The sequence below is a fragment of the Gossypium hirsutum genome, chromosome D01 (assembly GCF_007990345.1).
Source record: "Gossypium hirsutum isolate 1008001.06 chromosome D01, Gossypium_hirsutum_v2.1, whole genome shotgun sequence".
NCBI lineage: Eukaryota > Viridiplantae > Streptophyta > Magnoliopsida > Malvales > Malvaceae > Gossypium > Gossypium hirsutum.
In genome coordinates this window covers 55955602-55971146 of record NC_053437.1, presented here as the reverse complement: position 1 = coordinate 55971146, position 15545 = coordinate 55955602, and the positions used below count along the sequence as shown (strand labels likewise).

Sequence of the window (15545 nt, the reverse complement as noted above, 5' to 3'; positions counted from 1 at the left end):
CATATATATCTTTTATATTTTAATTCCAAAAACATTTGTTTACTTTACTTTCGTGAATATGTACATATACCTACTTTCATATATACGTTTCATCATTTATTTTCATATTTTTTTACATACATATATATATACACATGTGCATACTTTTATATTTTTTATTTTTCACGATTTTCAAACACATATGCATGCATTTTTATTGGTTTTTTGATTGATATATTCCATTCCATCTTTCCATATGTATCCCTGTATATGTACGTTAAATATATGCGTACACATATTTTTAAATTTACTTGTATATTGTACTTGTATATATATTTTGTAAATACATATTCATATATGTTTTAAATTAAAGTTTTTGTTTCATATTAACATACCTTTTGGGAAATATATTTTGGTTTTTCGAAACATCAAAATCATTTTTTCTCTTGATTCAATCTTTTTTTGAATGAAAGCAATATTCAAAGTTTGGGATTTTCGAGGAAATTGAGCCCTAACGTATTGGGTTCCGATTTTCTTTGTTAATCTTAAATAACCGAAAATATTCTTTATTCAAAATACATGAGTATAAAAATCACTTTCGGGAACTTAACTTGTTGTGTCCTAACGTATTGGGTGTGGCATGTTATTTTCTCAAAAGGAAGATTTTCACATAAAATAAAGTGATATTCGAAGTTCGGGGATTATGAAGAATTGTACCCTAACGTATTGGGACTCGATTTCTTTACATGACTTGAACAATTGATTATCCTTTTTCAAAATCCATCGTTTTCGTTGATTTTTAATTTTTTTTTAACCTTCGACACTAAGACATCAAATAATCAATTTGGTACCGATTTTGGGCGTTACGAGGGTGCTAACCCTTCCTCGTGCGTAACTGACTCCCGAACTCGTTTTCTCAAAATTCGTAGACCAAAATAATTTTTAAGGTGAGCCGATCACACCTTAATAAAGGATCGGTGGTAACTCCAGTTTTATTTTTAAAGTCGACAACTAGATTTTTGTTTTCAAAAAATGGTTTCGACACCGTACATCCAAAAATTGTAAGATGGGAAATATTTGGCTCTTAACCAAAAGTCAATTGTAATGAGGGGTATTTATAATTTATTGGCTTGATGCGTACAACATGTAAATCAATACAATCTCATGCTGAAACAAAAAGTTTTGTTCTCATAAGTAATGGTTTAGCTATTAGTTGGAGGCATTTGATAAACGATTCAACTAAATCATTTTATGTGTGAACATGAACTACAGGATGTTCAACTTTTATCCCGATTAACATACAATAATTATTGAAAGCTTGGGATATAAATTCACCAATACTCGCAAGATGAATTGTTTTAATTGCATAATCTGAAATTACTAATTTAAACAAGCAATCTCGCAAACGACAGGTTGTGGGTTGATAACGCATGTGATTATTTTGTAGATGCATCTACCAAACTCATATAATATCAAAATCATCCACATGGTGGATGAATGGACCCATAATCATTTCAGAATACAAGAGATTAAATCTCAACTTTAGCCAGTGAGTTTGTAATAATCAATTATCACTGAGAACAAGCAACACCTAAGAATTCTTTAAATGAAATAATCTTCTTATTCTTTAATAAATGTCTCAATTAATTTTTACATCATATATAATCCAGGATAGTCTAACTGGTCACGCCAAATAGTAAATGTATTTGTATTAGTAAACTTCTGGTTTACTTTAACATGTTTTTCAATTGTACTAATAATGTCAATATAAATTTTGACAATTGATAATTTTATCGTCATTCTTTTTATTTTGTATCCACATATAAGCATTATTGTGACATTTACTTTTGAAAATGTCAACATCAATGTGAAGTCCATAATGTTATTAACTCAATAAAATGAATATAATTTGTAAACAATTATTTGCAATATTCACTTCTGGGAATATGTCAAAATCTTCAAAAGTTCAAATTGACATTAATAATCAAAAGTGATTATACAAATGTTATATTTATTACAAACATTCACTTCAAGGAATGTGCAAAAAAAAAAATTGGACAATAGTGTAAGCATATATCATATTCCTTACCAATAAGATTATATAGATATCATTCGCTTCAAGGAATGATTAATTATTATGAATTATTGGTCATTTTGTTTAAGAATGAACAATTAGCAACATTTCGAATCATCCATCTTCCTTTCATCTATTTGTCAATAATGCCAAGAGGTTCCATTTTATAATTGTTATGTATTGCTACATTCATTTCGAGGAATGAAGCAAAATCAGTGGAACAAATAATCAATTATTTTGTTTGATATTAAAAAGGCATTAGATCAATCCAAAATACTTTTAAAGCCTTTTTCACAAGAGTTTTTCATCATCAATTAACTAGAAAGAAATAATCAAGATGGAGTTTATTGCAAATCAAATGTATGGATAAAACTGACATTTAAAAATATCAAACTTGATATAATGCTAGTGCCAACAAAATAAATCATAAACCATTGCAGACATGTATGCAATGTACTTCAAAATCATACATATCATGTTCACTAAAACTTTTCCATTTATAATTGCTCATATAATTTCTCTAAATAATTAACAAATATAAAGTGTATGAACTATCTTTAACAACTTTATGAAAGTAACAAGTTTCCCAGGGTTGTATAGTAAGAAAATATAAGGCATTTGTAAAATCAAACCACACGAATTGTTTTAATGCTTCTTATCAAACAACAATTGGTTAAATAGAAATGCAAACGGTCAAGTTAATATAGTAAGTTTATGAAAATGTTTTCAACCAAAATAATTCAAGAATTAAAAATGACAACAATTAAACTTGAAATTCAATATTAGAACCAATCCAAAAATCAATTTCGATATTCCTCAAAAAATTGTCTTTAGAACTACGCATGCATGAATATTAAAAAAGAATTCAAATTGTATAACCAAAATAATAAGAGACATTAAAGGAATGTAATTTATATTCGAACTAAATCAAATCTGAACAATCATAAATTTCATAGGTTTATCAACACAAATTTACATACTAGTATGTTTTTAGCCAAGTACATAATTTAATTATAAAATCTACTATAGCAACATAAAGAAGTCAATCAATATTCATTTTCATGAACAAATAAGATGTTTGAAACCATAAGTAACCCATGGAACCAAAACTTAAAATAAAATCATATCAAATATTTAAACCATATATCAAATTAATTTAATATCTAAAGATACTATTATTGAGAAAAAAGTGTAAAGATAGAGATCTAATTAAGTTGATGTACCTTTCTTGAACGAAGTCTTGATGATTTTATTAACAAGTAAGCAAATTTAAACTCCAATAGTAGACTTTGAATCCAATCAAAATTTATCAATAGCAAACCTTGAGAATGGATCTTATTTCACAATTTCATATGGATAGCAATATCAAATCCTTCACTATCCTTAATAACATAAAAATAAAATAAGTTAATCAAAATAATTATAATTTATCATGAATTAGCTAAAAATAATCAAATATGAAGCATTAAATAAAAGAAACTTCCTGCAAAAACTTTACATCTTTTCATCTAAGATCTTGAAAATCATGAAGAATAAATTTGATCGTCGATAAAAGGTTTTATCACTTTGAGCAAAATCGTACTGATAACGTGTTATAAAATAAGGAGAGATAGAGAGAGTAAAGAACAAAAAAAAATATGGGAAGCAATAGATAATGTATTTTATTGATCTATGGGATGATTACAATGCTTTCTATTTATACGCATAAGTATAAATGAAGTAGAGATCTAATTCTAACGACTATTAGAATTTGAAGTACATCAAAATTTATCTTAATCTTGATGGACATCCACTTAATAAGATATTCATAACATAAACCAAATTCTAAAAACACCTAAATTTTTTTTCTAAAAGTTATATAATATCAAAAATAAAATTTAAAAATTCTAAACAACCCTGAATTTTTTAAAGAAAATATCAAATTTTTATACCATTGTTTTGAAATTAAAAATATAATCAAATTGATGGCTCCACTTGTCTAAAATCATTTTGGACATAAAATAATTTTTATTTATAAATTTATATATATTTAAAGTTTTTTTAGATTTTATATATTTTAATTTTAAAATAATAATATAAAAATCTTGATATTTTATAAATAAAAATAAAAATATATGAATTACTAAAAACATATCTAGTATTTTAAACTATGTAGTTGTTTCAACATAAAAATTACAAAATTTTAAATTGTATTAAAAAGTTTTCTCCAGTCCATAATCATACATGGACAGATTTCTGTGTTCAGATTACAAACATCATACATATGTTAATTTGCATGCAATGCAATGCAATGCTTGGGATATCATTTTATTTCATATCATCTTACAAGGGCTGAGCAGAACTAATGAGTAAGGACGACAGCTTCTCAAAGTGAAAAAGGTGCTTCCGAATCCGGTATAGATGCCATGTGTAGAGAAATGCAGCCATTGTCACCGCCCAAAAGGATACCAAGTTCAACTTCCAGAAATGCTGATCAATTGAGAATCCAATGATTTCTTAACATACATACATACATACATACATACATACATACATGAAATAATAAAGTAAGCAAGCATGGAACAAATACAATGCTTTATAATTTGAAGTTACCTGTGGATTAGAGATTACTATTCCCATGACATAAGCCACCAAATCAAAGGTAGCTTGAAGTGAGTTTTGAACTCCTCCCACAATGCAACGATCCGATTCAGGAGCAGCATCCTGTTTTGACATAAACAAAATGCAGTAACACCAAAACAAGAGCTTCCCATCAACAACAGAGGATTTAATCATATATGATACCTGCATTTGTTGGATGATGGATAGGTCGAACATCCACAAACCGAGCCGAGATGTAGCAACTCCAGCCATCAGCATATATGCTGATATATGGCTATTTTTGACCCATATGGAAGCCACACTTACCAGCAGACATATCCACTAAATCAAAACTCAAAACACAAAAATAAGATCTCTTAGTATACTTTCTGTATGGACTATGAATCTAAAACAAGTTAAAAGGAAGTCTATAATGGCTAGTGTTATTTTATACCTGAGACCAGACCGACCATAGTCCGGTTCTGAGCGTAGAAATATGAGATTGAAGCATAGGGTACACAATAGTCGCAGCTATTCCAATTGAAGCACTAATTCCACGTGCTATGCCGATTACAAATGCAGGTATCCCTTGCCATTCCAAGGCTGCTGTCATCAATGTCCCGAAACTGAAAAACAGATTCATCGGTTCGGAGTTCATACCAATAAAAGAAATGGAAAGAATCCCAACGTTTGATTTACCTTAGGACAGTGAAAAACAACAAAGCTAAAGCAACTCCTGGTAAAACGACATCTTGCTGCAAGTATACTTTCCATGCTTCAATGTAGGGAACCTTAGAGATCCACTCAATGATTTTAAATGCAAAGCTTTTGCCTGCAGTTGCTGAATTCTCTCCATCATTGGATACTAAACTATTTCTTTCCTGAGAAGTCGAAATGGTGTCTTCCACATGATTACTTGGTGAAACTTGCAAAATCCTCCTTCGGCTGCTGTTTATGCCTAAAGCCGGGATCCCGTTGTACACTGACATAAAAAGCCAATATTCAACCCATACGGATATAGTTGTCCACAATGCTAACATCAAAGCCGATGCCTTCAGTGATACAAAGCTGATAATGAAGCCACTTATAACTGGTGCAACTAACTTGCAGGTTAAATCAATTCGTCTAATAACCGAATTCATATCAGTCAGTAAATTGGGAGGATGGCCTTCAGATATTACCACCAACCTGTTCTTGAAAACGAATAACAAAAAAGAACTTCAGGTATTACTCTTCAACTTCATGTTTTCTTTCAAAGGACTATAGGCAATAAATTACCATTCTCTTTCAATCAGGATGGTACCGGCTAATGTTGAAAGCACACCAACAGCTCCAGAGATGTTTGTCAATATCACCAGGGCGATGAATGCAACTATATTTGTGAACTTCAGGCTTGGAAATACCAGTAAGGCCACTACTGCACCTCCAGCAATTATGAAGGAGAGATTCTGGGTTACCAACCATAGTTGAAGAACCTGCAAACAGAAATCTACATGTGTTATCACTCTCTTTGTTTATAAGTTGTTCAGATTTAGAAATTAACAGATGGTTTGACATGCTTAGTGAAATGAGTTCACAGAAACCAACAATCATCAACTTTTGCTTCTTGTTTTTTAAGAGAAAAATCCTACAGGTTTTCATTAAAGATCTGAAGCAAACCTTTACATATGTCAGCCTATCCACCCATCGTCCAAGGATTGGACCAAATAGTGCAGTAGAGGATGATTCCACAGCACCATAAATTGCAACAAGGAGTAAGGAGTCAGGCCAAACACTGATCATATATAAACCCACTGAGAATTCCCACATTCTGCAAGTGTAAAAGAACCAGAAGGAACTCAAGTTAATGCATTAAACAAGAGATCCTGAGAAATACTCCATGCACTTTAGATCATTGTTATTGCACTAATGAGACAAATTAAAAGAATCTATAATTATTATTCAATGGTTGAGATAATTAATATAAACACTAGAAAGTTCCATATGAATAACCTGCCATTGAACTTTTTTTTTTGAATACTGCTGAAGAAATTCAGAATTGAAGAGTTTGTATCATAGTTGTTACAAAGTATATTTAGTGCGCTGACACACAAGCTAAGAATTGTTCTTTTTGGCTTCTGTTGTGCTGAAGAGTGAAACCATGGCCAAAATTTGCACACCATAAGACTCGAACACATAATTTTTAGGATATAGAGTTTATGCAGGTAAATATGAGAGGCACCGAACACTCTTCAACGCAACCGCATCCAACAATTCCTAGCTTGCATAAATGAATCAATCATAAGTTTCCAAAATTAATAAAAGATGATTAAAACAGAAAAATTGATAAGACCAAAAACCAAAAAAAGGGAAAGAATTATGGAAGAATCCCTTATTTAACAGATTCGAATCTATATCATGAAAGAAAATATCAAATCAATGAATGCAACAAAGAGGAAGGGAAATGAAGGAACCTGGCGCCCCATCTTGCAAGGAAGTGAGCTATATATAGATAGTTGAGAAGAAATGAAGGCGGCGGTTCTTGTCTTTGGTCCTCAGGAAGTAAGGATTCTGTTGTATTCATTGACAAATTATATAGATTTGCACCAGTTGCTTGTTCTCATAGTCTTCTTTTCTTCTGGGATAATTCAGGATTGAAGAGATTTCCTACACAAGTACACATAGATATATTGATGATTAATTAATGGATTGAATATGAATACCAGCAATGAGGTGATGATGTGGCTACTGACTTAGTCATGCTCTGATCTGATATCATATAGACTTCATAGTAAATTAATTAATAACTACTATCAATTTAAGCAATCTGACTTTACATATATACATCCGTGAATGTACCTCTCAAGTCCCTATATTATAGTAACGGGATCAAATTAGTCCTATTTTTGAAAAGAACGGTTTAACCTCTGTACTATTGAAAATAATCAAATAAAGTCAAGTTTTAACAGAGTTATTATTTATTGTTTAAAAAATGACATGAACTTTTTTTTATTTATAGTTCAACTTCAAATAAAAGATTTCATATGTAAAATCATAAATGCTTTCGAAATACTAATTCTGTTACCAAATATTAACTGTATTAAAATTTATCATTATTTAATTCTTTTTAATAGTATAAGACTACGTTTATCTAAACTCTATAATAAAGGGATCTACTGGTACTTCTACCTATATATATTTGAGGAGATATATTTTATTTACATCATGGTAATACAATTTATGTCTTTCATGTGAGTGGAGAGACTCTTAATTTGTTTGTTTACGTCTGCACAACATAGGGAAAGAGCGGGGAAATTACTTATTGATACAGCCAACCTCTTGTGCCGAAGAGTGACATATTAATTTGCCTAGGACAATATAGTGAAATCGTTATCAATACCTTTAATTTCCTAATGTTTTTTTTTTCAAATATTTTTTTCTGTTGGTTTGCCAAATCTTGTACCATGCTTTTGCTCGCTGAAATATGATGTTAACTTATTTGATTCATTTGATTAGAATATAAATTTAATATATTTGGTTGACAAAATGTAAGATCAATTAGAAGCACATGTTGAATCACTGCCTGCAAGAAGCTTTGGGTCACTCTCCACCTCACCAAAATTGATCAGCATGGCTGCATCTTAACCAACCACCCAACCCCAACAAGAACAGCCTGAGCCTCCCATCATCGAGATGCCCACTTTTCCTTCATTTGACCAAGCATGGGGCAACAAGGAAACGCTCAAAAACAACCCCATATCCCATGGTTGCTTCATATAACCCTTGCTTTCATCCTACTCAGTTGCAAACCCAAACCGAACAAAATGATGCAAAAATGAATTTGTTTAATTTTATTTTCATATGTTTCCATTCAAGTCTAATATATGTCAGATACAAACAGAGAAAATGTAGCATTCAAATAACATGTATTACAAATTAATAGGAAGCACATAAACTATGAAAAAAAGTATGACCAAAATGTTATGGCATGGGATTGTAAGAAGAATTTTCTACTTACGCAAATTACAGATCAAATAGTTTGAAGTATTGAGCATTAATAAACGAAGATAGAATTTACATACATAAGAACTTGTGTCTTTAACCCGAATGGTTCATCTCTCTTCTTAAAAGGTAAACTTCAGAAAGCTGAAATTCAATCCCGAACTAGTAAATTTAGGACATGTTGGCAAAACATCTGTTGGATAAAATGCCACTGATGCATTTGCAATCTGCTCCTAAGACCTTTTTGTCATCATTTTTGTTGGTTTTCGGCAGCCTGGTCAATAATAAATGTCGAGGAAAAGTGATCAAATATAAAAACACATGGTGCAAATTCAAATTACAAAAGTAGGAAAGATGCATTTAACAAGATATAACAGAGTTCTAAGAACATTAATGCTTGGCAGATGCAATTCTAATAACATCTTAAAAATGTGGAACAGCTAGATCAAAGTCTAACAGATAATAATGCATAGCTTTCTTTCCATTCTATAATTACTTTCCAGTAGCAAAAATCAACCAGATTTAACGGCTAATGTGTCAAACTTCATTCATGACTCCCGACCTACTCAACAATGGGGAAAAAAGGCCAAAGTCTGAGATTCTGGACCAGGAAGAAATGGCACATCAAGTTAAATATTCTAAATCTAATTTACTAGACAAAATTTAGCTCACAGAATCAGCTGTACAATATATGGCAGCAAGGTCATACCTTTGTCAGTTTATTTAAAACAGCATCTTCAAAAGCTTGGTAACCAGCTCCAACCAAATTACTCAATCGATCACTTTGCTCTTCCTTCTTGGCGGCTGGAAACTCCGCAACAGAGGGTTTAAGAGGCACAACTAACAATGGATTATCTAGATTCCCACTAACACTGCCTGTAGCAGCATCCTGCAAAGAAAAAAAAACAAATAAGTTAAGAGTAAATAAACAAAAAAAATGCATAAAATCACACAAAAAACCTTTGACTTACAACTGCATGTTTTGTAGCCATGACGACAAGCGCAGATCCCTTTTTCTTTGAACTGTTCACTACAATATCTTCAACTTCGCCAAACCTAGAAAACAGTTCCCTTAACTTCTCCGCTGTATAACCTTCGCCAATTTTTTCCCAAGAAACCTTTAAAACTCTCTCTTTATCCACTCCCACATGGCCCCCAACCCCACTGTTCCCTTCTCTCCCCACCTTTTCTTGACCTGAGCCCGTCCCCATACTTGCACCTTTATTCGCTTGCATTGCACGTATCCTTGCAATCTCCTCTTTCAATTTCCTAGCAATTCTCTCCTCTTCCTCTTTAGCCTTCATGGCAGGATCTGGAGCAAATGAAGCACGTTCCCTATCTTCCAAATCTGACATCATTTTTCGTCGCTTTGAGTCTTGCTGTGCAAAACGACGTTTCTGTTCACGTTTCACCTGGAGGAGATCATCAAAGAGCTTTCGGGCTTTTTCATCAACCAGAATTTCGTATGAGGATTTGAGCTTTATGAAGTTCTCATGTGCATTTGGGTCATCTTTTCTTTTATCAGGATGAAGATCACGGGCTTTTTCTCTGTAAGCCTTGGTAATTTCTTTTTGAGTCAAATTAGCTCCTTCCTGGCCGGAAGGCAAACCCAGGACGTTGTAATGGTCAACGTCCATAGCTGAATCTAATTAAAACAAAATATAAATCAGGATTCAGGATTCCAAATAGCAGCTGAAACAAATACAAATTAAATCACCATTTAGGAAGAAATACAAATAAACTCAGTATTCAGGGTTTTGAATAGCAGCTGAATCTAATTAATCAAAAAGAAACACAAACCAAAACAGTAATCAAAGTTTCAAAGAGCAGCCGAATTTAATTAAAAAAATACAAATCAAATCACCATTCAAGGTTAAAAATAGCAATGGTGTAACTGTCACGGCTGCTAATCTGCTGTAGCAGCACAAACCGTAACCACTAAAGACCTCAATAGCAGTGTGAACAACTTTCACATCAATAGCAGCGGATTGATGCCGCAAATAGCAGGGTAAGGGAAAATAGAAGCAATTACGGTTAACCATTTCGGCTAATCAGATAGCTTTAAAAAAAATTCTCCCTCTCAACAAATGGTGCACGAGATGAGACAGAGTAACAAGCAGTAGGATCTAAAACAGAAAATTGAATATAACGAATGATGCAGAGGCAGAGACAAATTTCATGATTGAAGTAGAATGTTCAAGTTAGGTTTAGGGTTTAAAAAATTACCTTATTTGACTCCCTGCTCTGCCGAAAACTAGAAGGCAGGAGACAACTTGCGCCAGGCACTGGAAGAAGTGAGGAGGGGTTAGCAATAGGATAATACCACATGACTCAAGTAGAAGGAAATCATCAAGTTAGGGTTTCAAATATTACCTTAATTAATCCCTGACCTGTCGAAAACTTGGAAGGCAGGAGACAACTTGCGACAGGCACTGGAGGATTGAGGGGTAAGCAGTAGGATCAAAAACATAAAATCAAATATAGCAGAGTGCAGATAACACAAACCGAACCGTAACTCAAAATCTCATGATTCAAGAAGGAAAAAAATCAGGTTTAGGGTTTAAAAAATACCTTATTCAATTCCCAGGGGTGCCGACAAGTTGAACGGATTTGGTTCAGGGACTGGAGGAGAGGGAGAGGAAGGAGAGAAAGCCGAGGCTGGGGCAGAGCGGCGGTGAGAGGCTTACTTGGGGAAGACAGATGAGAGCGGGTTGTGAACTTTTAAAAGGAAACTTAAGAAAAACATTTTAGTATATATAATTTGATTTTGGATAAAACAAGATTTTCTTTAAAAAAAAGTGATAAAATTTCAACACATTATAATTAAATAATCCTTAACTAATAATTATTATATTAGTTTGTGATTTTATATTTAAATTTGATGTATGGGTTTTTTTATCAATGTATTTTGAGTTTAAATATATGTATTATTTTAGTTTCGGTTAAAATATATATGTAATTTATTTTGATTTATATGAAATGATGGTTAAAGTTCTTGTTAAACACCAATTTAACATAAATTTAAATAGTGTGATTCCTATCCTCTACTTCCAATATTGTATAAAAAATATTTTAATCTACATGTAATTTTCACTTAATAAACACGTTTAAAATTTTGTTAATTATTATTTTATGTATAAAATTAATAATAAAAATATTTAATGTGTTTATAAATAATATTTTTGGTATAAAATTATAAATAATTTTTAACACCCTAAATTGTAAAGATATTTAACCAATTAATAATTCATTTTGTATTATACATGTTACTCACTTAAAGTACAAGGGAAGTTCCTGTATTTAGGGGTTTATTGTATTTTAGTCCCTCTAATGAAAAAAATAAGTAAATTAACTTTTATACATTTTGAAACGTGCAAATTAGACTCTTCGTTAATTTTTATATATTAAATGATAACGTGGACATGCTGAAAATATTTTTTTTGGCCAAACTATAAAAATGGTTACCCAACTACACACGTCGTTCTATTTTGATCACTCAACTATTAACTTTTTTTGATTTAGTCACTAAACTTTTCAAAATTAAATATTTTGACCACTTTGAGCTGATGTGGGCTTTTTTTATTGGTCTAGTAACAAAATTAGCACTCTAATGTTTACAGATTCTATCAATTTGATCCTAAATATAAAAAATTCAACAAGTTTAATCCTCAATGTTTACAAAATTTGTCATTTTAGTTGATAGAGAATCGCACGGAATAGGATCGTAAGTTTGTCCAAGTCACAAATTTGATTTAAGGCTCTAGATGATTGGAAAGAAACTTGGATTTTGACACAACCTAAAATGCAAACAAATCCAAGTCAGATGTAAAAAAAATAAAAGAAGCAATTAAAATAGATAATTAAGATAAAAAGAAAATAGTTAAATAAATCAAATATTTGAATAATTAAATAGGAACAAACTAGAAAAAAGACAAATAAAGAAGATAGATGGAATAATATGAAGATGGTGTGTAGAAGTTTTAAGGAGCCTTGGAAACTCGATGAATCCACAACTCCCTTCAAACGGCTCTATTTTTCCCTCCAAGAAAGAAAACTTGGCAAGAAAAAGCTTGAAGATGATCCCCATAATCTAGAAATATTGTTAAAACTCTTCTAAAAGAAAAGTCAAGAGAAATTTTTAAAAAGAAAAATCAAAGAGAATTTTATTAACTCAAAGTGAATAATAAATAAGTGTGTACAATGAAGAGGCATTTATATAGGCTATGTAATACATTATTACCCAACCCTGTCGCCAGGTCCAACCAACAGGACGTTGCATTCGTTGTCAGAGCAACCAAAATCAAATCATGTTTAAAATATACAATTTATTGATAAAAAATCAAGAAATTATACAATCAACATGAAATACAATCATTTTTCAGCTTAGTACAAGCTTACAAAAGCTTTAAAGCTAATTCAAGTTCGAAAAAGGACTAAAATGAAAACATTCAAAATGCAGGGCCGACGTCATGACGTGAGGAAGTTCCTTGTCACGATGTGACTCACAGTTTAGATTCATCCCGACGATCCAAGATCGACATCGCAATGTGGTTGCCTCATCGTGACGACATTCGAATGATGTCACGACGTCGCCTACTGATTTGGATAAAAATGTACTAAAATGCACTCAATGCTATCCCGACATTCAATTTCTTATTTCATGCCTAATTTAAACATGAATTACCTACATCAGCCACTTCAAAACACAACTCAAACATGCATAGATTATTCACATTCATTCTCCAACATTTATCAATTCAAATACCATTCAAACCTTTTATGGCATGACACAACATATTCAACCATACCATTTTAAAATAAACATAAACAATAAATACATACCTCAATGCTACCTTGCACACACTTAATAAACTTTCCAACCATCACTCAAATCATACTTGCATTATCAAGGTATTAACTATTATCACATATATTCATACCAACTTACCTATTCATAGCATACCATCTAACAGTTCACATATATCCAAATTTGCACATGATACCATTAATTTTTCAACCATCAACCGTTCAAGCCATTATGCATACTTACCTAATTCACACTTCAAGAACTTCATTATGCATACATTTGATTTATACCATTATCAAGATTACACTAAACATATATAAAAAATGCATCAAACACCAATTCATCCTCCAAACTTAGTAGGATATAAACAAATGACTCTCTTAGGTGCATGCCATTAAACTACAAGAAACATCACCAACTTGCTGAGTTTGGGATTACAACTGAATGTTGATATCAACAGGCGTACATGTTCAAAACCTAATAAGTGCACAGAAAACAAAACCGTACGCTGAGTATAACTCTCTGATATTTCTATATTCGAACATTAGAACATAATATATATATATATATATCATATAATACAATGAACCAACAAACCAAAAATTCAAATGCAAGTTAACATGCCAATCTACAAGTTCTAATACATTGATTATATAATTCATTTTGCTTATCTTAAATCGAGCTATTACAGTTGCAACATATACATTTTTCCATATCAATCAAATCGATTAAATCATGCAATATCAAATTCATATTTCCAGACTTATAATCCAATATCCACTATCCACCCTTATTTCAATTTCATTTATAATCATTTTCTCAATTCCACATATGTAGTGGCTTTTTTCAGCACAAAACATATTCAATTGCACATTTACAACAATATACAATATTTTCAAAAGTATTCAATTTAGTCCTTATTGCTAACAATCAATTCAAATAAATTCAAATTAGCTCGTTTTATCATTTCCAACTAATGTTATGATCTTACCATGCAACACTATTCATAAATGCAACAATTGAAAATGTTCAGATTATAGAAATACAAATCGTAAACTCCGAGTAATTCGTCTACTACTTTACCCTTTCCCTTCCTTTTTGAGGAATCCAGGTTGACATTAGTTATGAATTAACATAAACGCATAACACTATCAAAATACAACCAATTTTAGAATCAATCGTCAATTTATACAAATTTTATATTTTATTCAATTTAGTCCCTAAAACCAGGACTAACATAACTTTCAATATAGAACTCATATTTTTAATTTGTTTTCACTATATTTTATTTAGGACTTCCTATTTTTCAATTCTAACACTAATTTTGAAGTTTATGCATTATAGTCCACATTGGACAAAACTATAAATTAACTTCACAATTTAGTCTTTTTTCACTCATAAGCTTAAAATCTATCAATTTAATACCTAAAACATAAAAGATTCATCAATGATATCATTATAAAACTTTAACAGTTCCAAAAAATAATACAGAGGTCAGCTAGATTAAGCTATCGGGATTTCAAAAACATAAAAATTACAGGAAAATGACTAAATTGCACTAACCAATTAAAGCTTGAAAAATTTAAAACCCTAGGTCGTGCGTCCTTTCTTCTACTCCTAAAATTCGACCATTTGAGGACGAAAAGAGAAAAATGTGCTCTCTTTCATCCCACTAATTCCTTTTATCAAAATGTTTTTTTATTGTTATTATAACATATATTTTATACTTTTTAATTATAAATTTTATAATTTATTACCTATACATATTAAAAGCCACCGCCAACTTAGTTAATTAGTGGTTTAATTGCCAATTTAGGCCTTAATCCATATCTTTTTGTTAGCTCGAAATCACCAAGGGGGGTGAATTGACTTTTCAAAACTCGTGGAAGCTATACAAAGAAAATTGAAAGAATAAGCACAAGGATTTGTAGTGGTTCGATCTCAATTGCCTACTCCATTACCTTAGCTTTCGACTACTAAGGATTTTTTCAAATTCCTTAATTTGCTTAATCTTTGAAGACAATGTTTAACCTTACAAACTCCCTTAATGTTTATACCCAAACCTCAAGACAAAACCCTCTCAAAGAGTGAATACAAATAGCAAACTAAGAAGTAACCCTTACA

The 15545-nt window shown here is 31.3% G+C and overlaps 2 protein-coding genes across 3 annotated transcripts; both read right to left on the bottom strand.

Moving 5' to 3' along the window:
• Positions 1 to 4225: 4225 nt before the first annotated feature.
• Positions 4226 to 7359, bottom strand: LOC107922410 (solute carrier family 40 member 2). 2 transcript variants are annotated; one of them, XM_016852439.2, is made up of 9 exons: positions 7087 to 7185; positions 6626 to 6889; positions 6293 to 6443; positions 5912 to 6108; positions 5333 to 5821; positions 5088 to 5259; positions 4838 to 4975; positions 4646 to 4756; positions 4226 to 4522 (listed from the first exon to the last, which is right to left on the bottom strand). In XM_016852439.2, the coding sequence occupies exons 2-9, from the start codon at positions 6808 to 6810 to the stop codon at positions 4376 to 4378; spliced, it is 1590 nt and encodes a 529-aa protein (XP_016707928.2). In that variant the 5' UTR covers positions 6811 to 6889; positions 7087 to 7185; the 3' UTR covers positions 4226 to 4375. The 2 variants fall into 2 exon arrangements, with proteins under 2 accessions (XP_016707928.2, XP_040943400.1); XM_041087466.1 differs by lacking the exon at positions 6626 to 6889 and having other exon boundaries at positions 7087 to 7359.
• A 1162-nt stretch (positions 7360 to 8521) lies between these two features.
• LOC107922411 (dnaJ homolog subfamily C member 17) lies at positions 8522 to 11350 on the bottom strand. Its single transcript, XM_016852441.2, has 6 exons — positions 11186 to 11350; positions 10988 to 11046; positions 10841 to 10899; positions 9586 to 10259; positions 9324 to 9503; positions 8522 to 8888 (listed from the first exon to the last, which is right to left on the bottom strand). The coding sequence occupies exons 4-6, from the start codon at positions 10249 to 10251 to the stop codon at positions 8865 to 8867; spliced, it is 870 nt and encodes a 289-aa protein (XP_016707930.2). The 5' UTR covers positions 10252 to 10259; positions 10841 to 10899; positions 10988 to 11046; positions 11186 to 11350; the 3' UTR covers positions 8522 to 8864.
• Between the last annotated feature and the right edge of the window lie 4195 nt (positions 11351 to 15545).